The sequence below is a fragment of the Canis aureus genome, chromosome 2 (assembly GCF_053574225.1).
Source record: "Canis aureus isolate CA01 chromosome 2, VMU_Caureus_v.1.0, whole genome shotgun sequence".
NCBI lineage: Eukaryota > Metazoa > Chordata > Mammalia > Carnivora > Canidae > Canis > Canis aureus.
Genome location: NC_135612.1, coordinates 15,016,374 through 15,029,597, shown reverse-complemented (window position 1 = coordinate 15,029,597; position 13,224 = coordinate 15,016,374). Strand labels below are relative to the sequence as shown.

Sequence of the window (13,224 nt, the reverse complement as noted above, 5' to 3'; positions counted from 1 at the left end):
GGTGAATCATGACTTAGCTTTTACCAACTTTAACCAAAGTCTTCCCAGGTGCTGAAGTTAGCACCAAAGGAAAACTCTCACAAAACTATTACGTGAAGTAATTATAATCTTTGTCTGCTTCACCTTTTTGTACGTGTGTCTTTGCCATCCATATAATTATGTTGAGGGAAAATACTTCGAGCCAAAATGAAATAAACGACTTCGGTTTATGCCCACACGGACCTTGTCAAGTAGCCAATGACTTGCCCTTTCATTGTGAGTGACTAATATCAATGCTGGCTCTAAAGAAAGACACTTTTCATAATCGCCCAACAATCTGCTAAGTGAAAACATATGGATGGGCTTAGGCAAAGCCTGCCAGGGGTCTTTGCTGAATGGAAAACAGGTGCTCTCATTCTGTGCCACGTAATACCCCATTTACCCCCAAGTCCAAAGGTTAGAGGACTAATAGCTGCCTTGTGGTAATCAGGGAAAGCCAAGAAACCAGCCCTGGTGAAACATCTGGGACATATTTTACATACTTGCAACATATGCTTCAGGTTCAATTAAAGTGAGGCTTTGGCACATTTATTAATCTTTTTTACTTTTATCCTATAAGAGGACTCACTGACCTGACCCCACTATTATACCAGATGAGAAAACAGAGAAATAATGAGAGCTAGAGGTCAGTACCTGCTCATATGGCAAAAAACACATTTGTTTTCTCCTGAAATTCCATTACGCATGACTCTATACACAAACTTTAAACAGAGGAACCAATGAATTTTTTAAAGTAGGAAATTACCCTTCTCCCACTCAGACACACTGATAGCCCAGACTTACAACCTTTACCACTCTGACAGCCAGTCAAGAGACGGAAGCCGGTAAATGGAAACTCGAAGGATCCCTTCCTATTTCCATTGCTTATAGTAAAAACTTCATATTTTAACGCATCCACTCTAGGATTCTCCCATTATGCAAGCCCCTAAAAGTATTTTGTAAATTATTAGACTTGAGATTTTCTTTTTGTTCAGATATGATTTTTAGGCTATCAATTGCATTATGCGTAGAGAAGAAAAGCCTCCTTACATATCACCTGAATAAAGGGTTGGATTTATGAAAATCAGCTCACAATCTTTTCATATGGAAAATACACTGTTTGTCAGCATCCTGCACACAAGAATACAGTTGAATTCACACAGTAATTTAAGCACTCACTTTCAATCAACTTTGGTAACTAGATCTCAAAATGTGTTAGAACCAGGGTGTCAGTTTCAGCCACCTAAACCCTAGATTACGATAGATGCCACTCCAGCGGCTTAGTGCTGTTTCCACCTGGCGTGTTCCACTTGACATCTAGCTTTTGGTGAGCTGGCTAACCAGGTGTGTTATTTGTTTCCCACTCCTAACATCCTCTCTATTAAAAAAATGACCATCGAGGGGAGAAGAGTGGCTTGGAGTATCAACAAACTGGTTAAAAAAAAAAAAATACAGGTTGACTTCAAGCAGGGACACTGAAGTACTAGACTTCACTAAGGGTTTCCATTTATTAACGTTTTGGAGGGAACGCCTGCTGCTGGAATGAATCTTTATGGTGGCTTTAATAATAAAGCAGCAACAAGCAAGGGAAAATGGCCATAAATGGATGGCAGCTCCGTGTTTATCAGCAGAGAAATGATGATTCAGAGCTGGCATGTTGAGTTAAAATACAAGCTCTCTACAGCTCTACAACTGACCTTAACAATAAATCATATCATTTATTGCCAGAAGTGTATGTTCATGTTATTTAACATTAAAAACAAGCACATACGTGTTTGTGTAGAAAGGAGATTTTGTTAGCGTCTCTTTGGTGCTGTCGCTAATGACTGAATGATGTGCAGAAGAAAAATTTCACCTAAGAGCTCTACCAATTTCAAAATGTTTGGAATAGCATGAGAAGGGAATAATGTGTGTGTGTGTGTGTGTGTGTGTGTGTGTGTGTGTCTATGTTTTCATTTTCCTTCTAGCACTGAATATTAGTCAAGAGAAAATCATTTGGGAGTTTGACTAATCACTGTGTATGGGTTTTTTTTTTTTTTTTTAACATTCCTAATGCTTGCTTCCAGCATGCAAATTCTTATACCAGGATATAACTGTACATCTTTACTAGAATCAAAGGTCAAGGGCATAAATTAAGATACGGTGTTGTTCTCTTTTATTAAAAAAAAAATTCACTGCTTTACTCTAATAGCAATCATTCCAGTGAAGGTCAAAATCTGGTTTTAGGTGCCAAACAATTTGGAAATAATGAATGATATTCTCTCTTCCCTCCCAATCTCACTCTAGGACTTTTTAGATTTTTGATCTAGAGATGCCCAAGGATTTTGATAAACCAGCATATCTATCCTCCTTGCCATCAAAAGCCTTTCTTCTGACCCCAGACATGGCTACAGTGGTGCAAGGTCATTTCTGATTCATCTTTCCAGTTGTCCCTTCTCCCCAGGGGACAACCAATCCAAGCAATCCCAGAAACAATTTTTTTTTTTTTTTTACTGTGATCACCATTCTCATGCCAACCAGCAATCAGAAAATAACCTCTCAACAGGCTTTCCTGACCAAGGAGCCACAGAGCCATTCCAAGTCAAGCCTAGGCAAAGGCCGTGAGCACTGGGATTATTTAAATACCCTCCGGAGCGCTCCATGCACATGTGTTCTTTTGCTGAGCAATTCCTCGAAAATTACAGATGACAATATCCATGTTCGACTTAAGCAGGCTGCTATTTTTTCCCTTCTCTCTTCCTCCGAAGTGTAGCCCGATTTGTAATACTCAAGATAGGACAAATTTTTGCCCTTCAAAAACAGTTGTCACTGCCGTTATCTTCACGAGAGCTATCAAGTTCCAGACAAGCTGAATTATTTTTTTTTTGTTCCTGGCAGAAAAATATTTGACCCAGCTCTGGACAAAAGCGAAGAGGATTTATAGCCCTCTCTCCTTCTTTGCAACATGCAGTGGCATTGTTAGGATGATAAACAGCACTGTCCAATTTTCTGGACTCGAACACTTCAACTCCTTTTTTAACTGTCTGTGAAAACAGTGTCATGTCTACATTTCCCCATCCCCTGGTACCCAAGTGCTGGGAAAGATAATTACCTTGTCATCTTTGTCATCTTCTTCTTCCTCGTCCTCCAGCATGTCCTCCACTACCTACAGACAGAAACAGAAGTCATTTTCATGCTCTTAAAGGAGAGAATTTTGTTCTGTCATTTTGAACCTTTTGGAAATGAAAACTTTATGAACATTTGAAACAGATGCACAGAGAGGGAACATTTGATCTAGAAACAGGGATTAGGAAAATGCTATGCCTTTAATTGATTGGAACCAGGGAACCGAATCCCAGTCAGGGGAACCCTATTTGTGGGAAATGTTCTGTGACAACTTAAAAAATCTGAAATCTGCGTAAGGTGAGCTAACATTAATTTGAGAGGTGCTTCCAATAGGAGATTTCCTTTTACCTGCTCCACTGTCTGTATTAATCAGACACTCTAAGTCTGGAACCAGATAACCAAGCAGAAAGCAGCTCTGCTAGTTCTAATTTACTTTTCACCAAACTCTAAGGTAAAGGATCCTATCTGTCCATTGATTTATGCTGGTGATCTATGGCATAAAGCTGACAGCTTTCACGACTCAAATTTTACTTATTTTTAATTTTATTGAACAAATTTGATTTGTAACATTGCGTAAGTTTAAAGTATGCCACGTGCTAATTGGATCCATTTATATATTGTAATGTGGCAATATTTACCATCTTGCGTAACAAACGTCTTTGTTCATTGTACTGTGTGTTAGATCTCTATGGCTTATTTGCTACCTGTCATGTGTTTGTACCCCTAAACACTGTCACTGCTTTCCCTGCCCCCATCCCCTGGTAACCATCATTTTGCTAGCTTCTTTTCATAGGTTTAGCTTTTTTAGATTCCGCACATAAGTGTTATATTACCCTTTCTTTGACTTATCTTGCTTTAATGTTCCCAAGGTGCACCCATGTTGTCACAAAAGGGATGCTATCCTTCCTTTCTTGTAACTAACATTCCCCTGTGTATATGTACCACGTCCTTTTTACCCATTCCTCCACCAATGGGCATTTGGGTTGTTTCTGTATATTGGCTTTTGTGAATAGTGCTGTGGCAAACATGGCAGCGCACATAACTTTTCGATATCCTGTTTTCATTTCCTTTGGGTATATGCCCAGAAGTATAATTGTTGGATCATATGGTAGGCCTGTTTTTATTTTTATTTTTTTTAGGAAACTCCATGTTGTTTCCACAGCATTTGGACCAATTTACAGCCCCACTAACAATCTATATGGGTTCTCTCCTCACCACAAACTCAACAGCATCTATGGTCTCTTCCTGATGATAGCCATTCTAACAGATGTTAGCTAACTCAGTGGTACATTGACACAGAGGTCATATTGCGGTTTTGACTTGCATTTCCTTGATATTAGTGATGTTAAGCATCATTTCATCTATCTGGTGGCCATTTCGATGTCCTCTTTAGAAAACTGTCTGTTTAGTTCTTCTGCCTATTTTCGAATTGGATTGCTTTTTTTTGTTATGGAGTTGACCGAATTCTTTAGATATTTTGGATATTAACCCCATATCTGATATATGGTTTGCAGAATTTTTTCCCATTCTGTAGGTTATTTTTTTATTTTGTTGATTATTTTGCTGGGCAGAAGCTTTTGAGTTTGACGTAGTCCCATTTGTTAATTTTTTCTTTTGTCATTTGTCGTTTGTAGTTTTGGTGTCACCAAGGCTCAAAGTTTAATTCTTGTGTATAAATGTCAACTTTTGACTGTCTCTGTGTTACTTTTTGATTTTGTGGATTATCAGAAACTCTAATTCTCTGATTTTATACAAGGGTTACATTAGGAGAATGGACATTGAAATAAAATTAGAAATGTATCCAATAGTCAAATGTATATAATACATATATATAACCCATGTAGGTGGGTATGAATGTACTTTTTAATGACTCCTAGTTTACTTAGCACAATGGGCTGGTCATTTTGGATTTGCTCAATATTTACCCTTTTCTTGATTAATGTGTAACTGTGGCATTACAAATGGGACTTCACTGTTTCAGGTATTTTATTATGGTTTTATATGCCTACGGTTTCTCTCTCTCTCTCTCTCTCTCTCTCTCTCTCTCTCTCTCTCTCCAGGGAAACCAAAAACTTAAAAAAACTTTGGGGAGGGTTGCTATTCAGTTAAGTGCCAACCTCTAATTACATTCATGCCATTTCATATAATTTCTAATTCTTATGGTGTTTTTTTTATCCAGTCTGTATCTCTATTTCTGAATAAACTTGATAGAATCACGGTTATTAAATATTTTTAAATCTTTCTTTCAAAGCTCATAACTTTAAAAGATAGAGACAGCTCGTGCTTCTTTCATGTGGCTTATGATACAGGCAGGAATATGTTATGAGTGAAAACTTCAATAGCTAAGACTGTATTATGCAAAGAGCTACACAAACTGAGATAACATGTCGGGACTCTCAGTGATCTAATAATTGTTCTCAAGTATTCTAAAAGCATTAGCTGATTTAAAAGAATAGCCCAAATGCAAGCCTCCATTTCTCACAAACCAGTATATTACCAAAGCATCTGACAACCTGTGAGGTTGTTCCTAATTTAATGTCATACTTCAAATCTTCTATTATATGGAGGAATTTTGTGGTCTTTCCTTTGGACTTTCAGCATTTCAGAAGAAACACAGCAGCACAATGTGCTGGTTCCAATACCTGGTGAGAGTTTACACTTGTTTTGAAGACATATAAAGCAATTCAGCCTCAACTAGAAAGGAGAACTCTTAACATTCACTCTAACTGTATTCAGCAACTCCATAGGCATTTATTGCAAAGCCCCTTGGCCAAGAAACACACTGCTAGGTACTATGAGGATGCAAAGATGACTAACTCAGATTTTTCATCTATACTCATGTCAGCCCTCAAGAGGTTTATAATTCAGTAGAATTTAAAATGAGACTATAAGCTAATCTTTCACATAGGCTTTTACTTTCCTGAGATTTTAAGTATTCAGAAGTATGTAGACAATAATAGTAACAATGTATAATCAAGGTGTTATATGCCAGGCAATTCCAAATTGGTCTATTTTTGATGAGGGTTTAAGCGGGAGAAATAGCCACGCTATTTCAGCACATTGTATTTCTCCAAAAGAACTTACCTAACACAGCAAACAGCTGAAACCCAGACAGTGGGACAACACAGAGCCAGTTCCACCCTTTGCCCAGTTCTTGGGGGGGCGGGGGGAGAAGGAATTTACCTACCAACTCTCCTAAGTTTTGTTTAAATGACTATAATTTTGTATCTCTAATAAAATGATTGATTTAGATTAAGTAATTTTTCACATTGGTCATTATGATCCATTTTATTTTTCAGTAAAAGTTGTATGTATTTGAGGTATAAAACAGGATGATTTAGTTAAGCAATATTTTACTAAAATTACCCACACACAGTCATTTATCAAATATGCCAAGGAAAAAGAAATGAACACTACAGCATACTTTTACTCCTGTGCATAAACTCTATGTTTTTGCTAGTTATTATTAAAAATACGTGCCCCTCCTCTTCAGTACTTATGATCATACTGCAGGTGCTAGGAAGTAAGAATGGTGGTGGATTTTGCAGATTGCAAGGTGCATAATAGATGTTCAAGAAATATTTGTTGATAGAATGAAGAGATGAAAGCGTCACCCATTCTTCATAGCTTTCAACACACTTTTACGTAAAAGAACTGAGCTAGCTTATCTGGAAAGACGTATACCTAATCAGTAATGCTGATTAATGAAAGCAACTATTCAAAATGTCTTCAAATATTTGCATGGAAACAAGAACCATAAATATTTAACCTTTAAGATCTGTAGATTTCACTACCTTCAAGTTAATCTTCAAAAATTCAAAATATCATCGTAACATAAAACAAGCCAATAGCTTAATTTACACATTTTCCAAGTCGGCTGCGAATCTTATGTTCAAGAACGACTCAAAGAGGTCTACGGAATCAGGCTCTTCATTTGCAAAACCCAAACTGTTCTTACCCTGCACAAGTGGGTAATTGGCTACGCACAATTGCTCTACAAATGTGCAGCCAGAACCACCCAATACAACCATTTGCTTTTACATTTGGCAGAAAAGTGTTGTGTTAGAGAGAGGCCTTTGTGTTGTGTTTTAGCGCTCTAGCGAGGGCTTTTCCCCTCCTCCAGTGCCTTTTTAATGTTATATCATAAACATCTACAAGTGAGGATTTATAATACAGATGCTTTCCTACGGATGCCTTTAAGCTGTTTCAGAATGTATCCCACTATTGCTTTTTGCTCAGGTGAAGTCTAAGGTGCCTTGGAAACTGGAGATAATGGCACCTAGCCCAGTGTTGATTAAGGATCCAATGAAATAATGCATGTAAAGTACTTAGCACACAGTTCCTGTATCAAAAGAAGTGTTCAAAAAGGTTAGCTATTAGTGAAAAGAAAAATAACATGAGCTTAGTGATATTTTAAACATTAATTTTTAAAAATTCGATTATGTCTTTTTTTTGTTCTGGGCAAAATATTCGGTATTCTTTATGACATACAAAATTCCAATTCATGTTTTGCAGACACCAAGAAGCACATAAAGGGACACAGGTAGAGGCGTTGATAAAGACTCCCACTTTTGGGCAGCCCGGGTGGCTCAGCGGTTTAGCGCCGCTTGCAGCCCAGGGCGTGATCCTGGAGTCCCACGTCGGGCTCCCTGCACGGAGCCTGCTTCTCCCTCTGCTTGTGTCTCTGCCTCTCTCTCTGTGTCTCTCATGAATGCATAAATAAAATCTTAAAAAAAAAAAAAGACTCCCACTTAAAATGATAATGTGTTTACTAATTTTCAGGCTTTAACAGACCAAAGAAATGGATGGTTATGAAGGCAAGAACGTCTCAGAAGTGGGGCTGTGCTTGAAGACATGAGCCCTGGTCAAATGCAAGGAATATAGAAACTGCAAACTGGGGTTTTTACAAACGAACTGCATGTATCACTGAAGTGCATTTAATGACTGCACAGAACTGCAACATTTTGCCCGAGAACTCAAGTAACACCTACCATTCAGAAAGAGAGTGGTGGAGTTTAACACTTAACAAAGGAAAACAAATAAACGAGTCCTCATCTCAAATTCCAGCTCTTCCCTCTTCAAATAAAACCACATAAGGACTACATAGTTTTGTTTTCAAGTATATGAAGTCCAGTTGCCCAAACATTTGTCAACAATAATTTAATAACACATATGTAGGAATTCCTTGAGAAAAAAAAGTGTTGAAAAAAATGCATGTGTTAGAAAAGATACATTTTTCCAAAGTTTTTTTTTTTTTTCTTTCCCTGTTCTTGAAGGGGGCTATCTCAGTTAGGCTCTAGAATTCTCTTTCCAAATTATGCTTTCTGATACCTTGCTTGAAAGCAAGTAGTATTAATCAAACAAAGGAAGGGCACGAGGGAAATCAGAAAGATGTAATGCAAGCAGTTAAAAGTGACATGACCTTCTGTAATGTCGCTCGTCACAGACTTATATGCCACACACTGGAGGAAGGTCTTGAAAGAAACTGATTCTTGGTACTATTCCTTGAATGTAATACTAATAAAGATGACATTTTTAAAAACACACGTAGACAGCCCCAAATGCAGCATGCCAGCTACATTACAGCCAAAGAATAAGCAGATAACATTATCTTTAAAAGCATAATATTTCTTCTTTCATATTCTATATTTGCTGAGCATTTGTCATTAACATATAAAATATAATATGTAGCTGTACTTTTTAAAAATCCATTTTCAAACGGAGCAAAATTGCATCTGTAGAATATGTATATTATACAGTTGCACAGGAGCTCTTTTCATACTATGACTTTTAATTATAATTCAACACAACTTAAATGCTTTATGACTTGCAAGGAAATAAAATTTTATTTGGCTGAAAATATTAATAATGGTGTTGGTAATCTGAATAAAAGTATGACATGTTTAATATTACTGCCCCAGACAATGATGTATAAGGGAGGGGACCAGAGGATGCAGAATAGGAAGACCAAGACAGTGAAGGGATGAGATGAAGTAGATTCAGGTAACTTTATTGTTAAAGTCATCACAGGGCAGCAAATACTAATTATTGCTTTTTAATGCCAATATTAGGTGTGTATTTTAAAACAAAAGTGACCAAAGGGTGTTAAAAGGCTCACCAATAATTCTTAAAATACTTTCTATTGTGATTTGTCCAGGAATAAAGTCCTTCACTTCTTTATAGCTCTTCAAAGAAAAAGGAACCAAAAGAATCTTGGTTATGTCACCCTTGTAAGATAAGTATTGAGTACCACAAAGCCAAAAACCCTCAAAGCCAAAGCTGACACAAACCAGTTTCTTTCATATGTTTACTTTTTTCCTTGGAAATAATCTTTGAATTAAATAGATGTTTTGCTATGTTCAGAATGAATAGTTGCACAATTCAAATTGCTTTACTCAAACACGGTCTATAAAAAAGCAACACATTTAAATTAAAGAAGAAATCACTGCTGTCCAGATGTGCAACTGCATGTTAAAAAATTAAAGAAAGAAAATTGTCACAAAAGAAAGAAGTTTCATATTTAATTTCATATTCATAGAACATCCAAATGTGTACAGATGCTTATATTTGGACACATTACAAACTAAATGCCTATTTCCACCCTAGAGATACAGAGGAATTTGGAGAGAGCAGTATTCTTCAACATGGTCTGGAGTTCATTTATACCATTTTGTGTATGCATAAACCAAGCAGAGCATGCATCTGTGTGCCAATGAATTTATTACATGTGTAAATATCATATGAAATTATTGGATGTCTACGGATTGAGAAGATGCATATAAACCCTCAGATGATCTCAAATACTGAAAAGTACGAGAGTTGACCTCTGGTCAACCAAAGTTAGCTAAAGACTTTTGTGGTCAATAAGATCATTATAGGTACACTCGTGCTGTCAGTTTTGCAACAGCACATCTGCTTCTCAAGAAATTTTTGAGAAGGAACTTTTGCAAAATGAATGGCACAATTAAGCTGTACATATAATTTACTCCACGTTTGGAAGAACAATAAGACTCATAAACAGGTCTAGGATATACTGTTTCATCTAGTAGATCTCAAAAGCAACTGGATGTATGATGGCTGCTTAGTTTGATTCACGCTATTAAAGATTTGACCTTGGAGTATTTCAGCTACAGTAGTCATCAAGATAACTGAACCACTAGATGTAATAATAATTAGTGTGATAGGCTTGCCAGTGAGGTTGAATATATTGCAATACAAAAGAAGGCAGACTAAAAAGAAAAGCATTATTACTTACTGCTAAAAGACTTCCTGATTTTTACAGAGACACTCAAATACAATTATTTCTTCTTGCAGAATGCATTTCCTTGGCTCATTCTGGGAAGTGCCATGTTGTAATTTAGTCTGATTCTTAATAGGAAATGTGGCTTTAATGTGGCTATCAGATGACTTTTGATGCATGCCACTGATTACATATAGCCTGTATGCTGCATCATCAACAACAACATTCTTATTTGCAGTATAATATGCTTTGCTGTAAGGTGCAAGGGCAGTAAATTTACTTTACTGGCCAAGAATATGTAACCTTTTAATTTTTTAAGTGTCAGCTTAATATGCAGAAAACCTCTTCCATTATGAAAGACTAAATATAATATAAATTCTATAATCAGTATAAGCATCTTAAATGAATTTCTTTTCCTATTTCCTTCTCAGTATTCTTAAATGTTCATTCTTACACTTACACAAAGCAGTGTGAACAGAATTCTAGTGTTTATTTGAACTATGTCTCCATCTAAAGGCTTCACAATGTATTGTATTTTGGCTGGCAGGGAAAATTCTAGCTTGGTGTCTTTTAGGATATTGCATATTAATTTGACTGAACAGGGGAAAAAAAGGTCAACTATTAACCTACAATGTGCTTTTTAAATAATAATGCTTTTCTGAAACTATTTTATTGTCAGGTTAGAGGAAAAAAAGTATACAAAAAGCCTAAAAAAACCACACAAAAACCCAAACGGAGTTGTTTAATGTGCTTTTGCAAAGTGAAAAGATAACTAGACTTACCACTAATGTATTACATAAAATTTAGTATTTTCAAAGGAAAATATTTTTGTCCATTAACAGTAAACTGATTTTGAAAAAAAAAAAAGAAAAAGTTATGTACTCAGGCCTCTCTACATAAAATCAGATTTCCATTCCAGAACCATAAATTTGTTTTTTTTTTTTTTTTTAAAAGGTAGAGTTTTAAATGTTTAAAGTTCTAAAACAACCTTAGGAATTTTTATTCTTTAAGTATCTCATGAAGAGTCCATGTTATCTATTTAAAACATGTTCCGCAAAGCAAGAGGAGGAAGAGGTGTGACCTCTGTGCAAGTACCATCCTCCAATCTTCTTAGAAACGTGCATTGCTCTAACCCCTGCAGATATGCTTGGGAGCATTAAAGCTGCAATAGTCAGGAAGTTCCTTTCAGGCAAATGTATAGTTTAGCACACGAAAGAGGGGAAAATGCTATACTTTTGGAACAATAGTATCTGAAAACAAAACAAAAAATCATTTATATTGGAGATTAACGTTAGCAAACTCTGGACTATACTGTTCTGATAGGTTCGATTGACTTTTTACAGAAATTCACAGCTACTCATGTTAAGCAGTATGCTGGGGATAATGGAAGGGTGAGGGGAATAGGTGGACGTTTGTAGAGAAAAATATTCTGACACTAATTTGATTTTCTCTTTCTTTTGTTCTTGTGCCTAGAATATTTTGAGGCCTGAGAATATTATGTGAGAAAAATTTAAAAATAGACTGAGTTTTGAATGTCAAAAAATCATATAGTCAGAAAACTTTAGTTTTTTTCTTTATAGCCCTTTGCTATAAATAATAATGATAAAATATATTTTCTCTCTTTTTTTATAAAGAATAATCACCTCACAAAAGAAAGCCCATGTGGGTTTAGACCTACATTTGAACTGGAAAGAATGTCTATGGTGAATGGTGAATTGTAGCATAAAAGCCTGAATGAAAAGAATGTTCACGAAACCTCACACAAAACCTCCGTAACCGTTTTATCACAAGCTTCCCATAATATAACACAGCTCTATATTCTAGGAAAAGCTTGCCCGGTCCACTTATCATTTCTGCTTTATGTAGTGTACTGTATGATTGCTAAATTAGTGCATAATGCATTTATAATATTTATAGTACCAACATTTAGTTAAATAACCTTTATGTAAGATTTATGTTGATTTTTTTTATTTCTCATTTAATGGCAAATTATGAAGAGCATGTTTCATAAAGATAATTCTCCATTTAAATTCATCAGTCCATTAAATATTAAAATTATGTTTCTGATGCAATCGAGAACAAATTTGTCCAGCTTCAGTGATTATTTGCACTCATAAAAATTAGGCTTGATTAATAAAATTTAAATGCTTGATTAAGTTGACATTTTCATGTTCTATTCTGATTTATTAAAATTAGTCCCTGTGCCCAGGCCTGGTATGCTAGTGTAGGTTTACCTTTCTCCTTCTCTTAGTCGACATCCAGAGAGAAGCTGTCAGGAAGGAGTATTGTGTTTTGGACTCAAAGACGGTTTCAGGAAAATGCCCTATTCTTTGCTCAGAGTGCTGTCGGCCTTTGTCTTTATGCACTGTGCATGGTGGAGGTTTGTATTACAATAAACAAGAAAAATGTTTCTTTCAAATATCTATTGATATGATCTGGAAAACGGCATTTATTTATGATATTTCTGTAAAATTCAGTTACCAAGCAGCTTTCATCTGTAGAGGACTGGTCAAATTTCTTCATCTGCTTTTTTTTTTTTCTGATAAAAATATAGTTTTTATTTTTGTGGGACTTCCATACACATAGCAGGGGGGGATTATAGACACAGGAAATCTTTCTGCCGCAATGCTACTGTCTTTATCTACAAGCCTAAAACCAAGACTGATGGTCATGGAAAACCATCCTCTTCAAGAGCACTTCCAAGGGAACTTTTCAAGAAAGGAAGTGACATACAATGTCTAAGCCCTCATTATTCCCACACTGGTTTATCCTATTTTCTACATGGGCAGGTGCCTAGCTGTCATTTACTGAGCCCTCACTATGTGCTTAGCACAGTATGTTATCTCTTTAATATCTCTTTA

General features: G+C 36.0%; 1 protein-coding gene across 18 annotated transcripts in view; it reads right to left on the bottom strand.

Annotated features, from left to right (window-relative positions):
* The window catches only part of MCTP1 (multiple C2 and transmembrane domain containing 1), a 536,343-nt gene that overhangs the window by 73,868 nt on the left and 449,251 nt on the right, over window positions 1–13,224 (bottom strand). For all 18 annotated transcript variants that reach the window (XM_077864453.1, XM_077864460.1, XM_077864400.1 and 15 more), the window contains one exon: window positions 3,110–3,163. In XM_077864453.1, coding sequence (XP_077720579.1) covers window positions 3,110–3,163 — 54 coding nt within the window. The remainder of the gene's footprint in view (window positions 1–3,109; window positions 3,164–13,224) is intronic.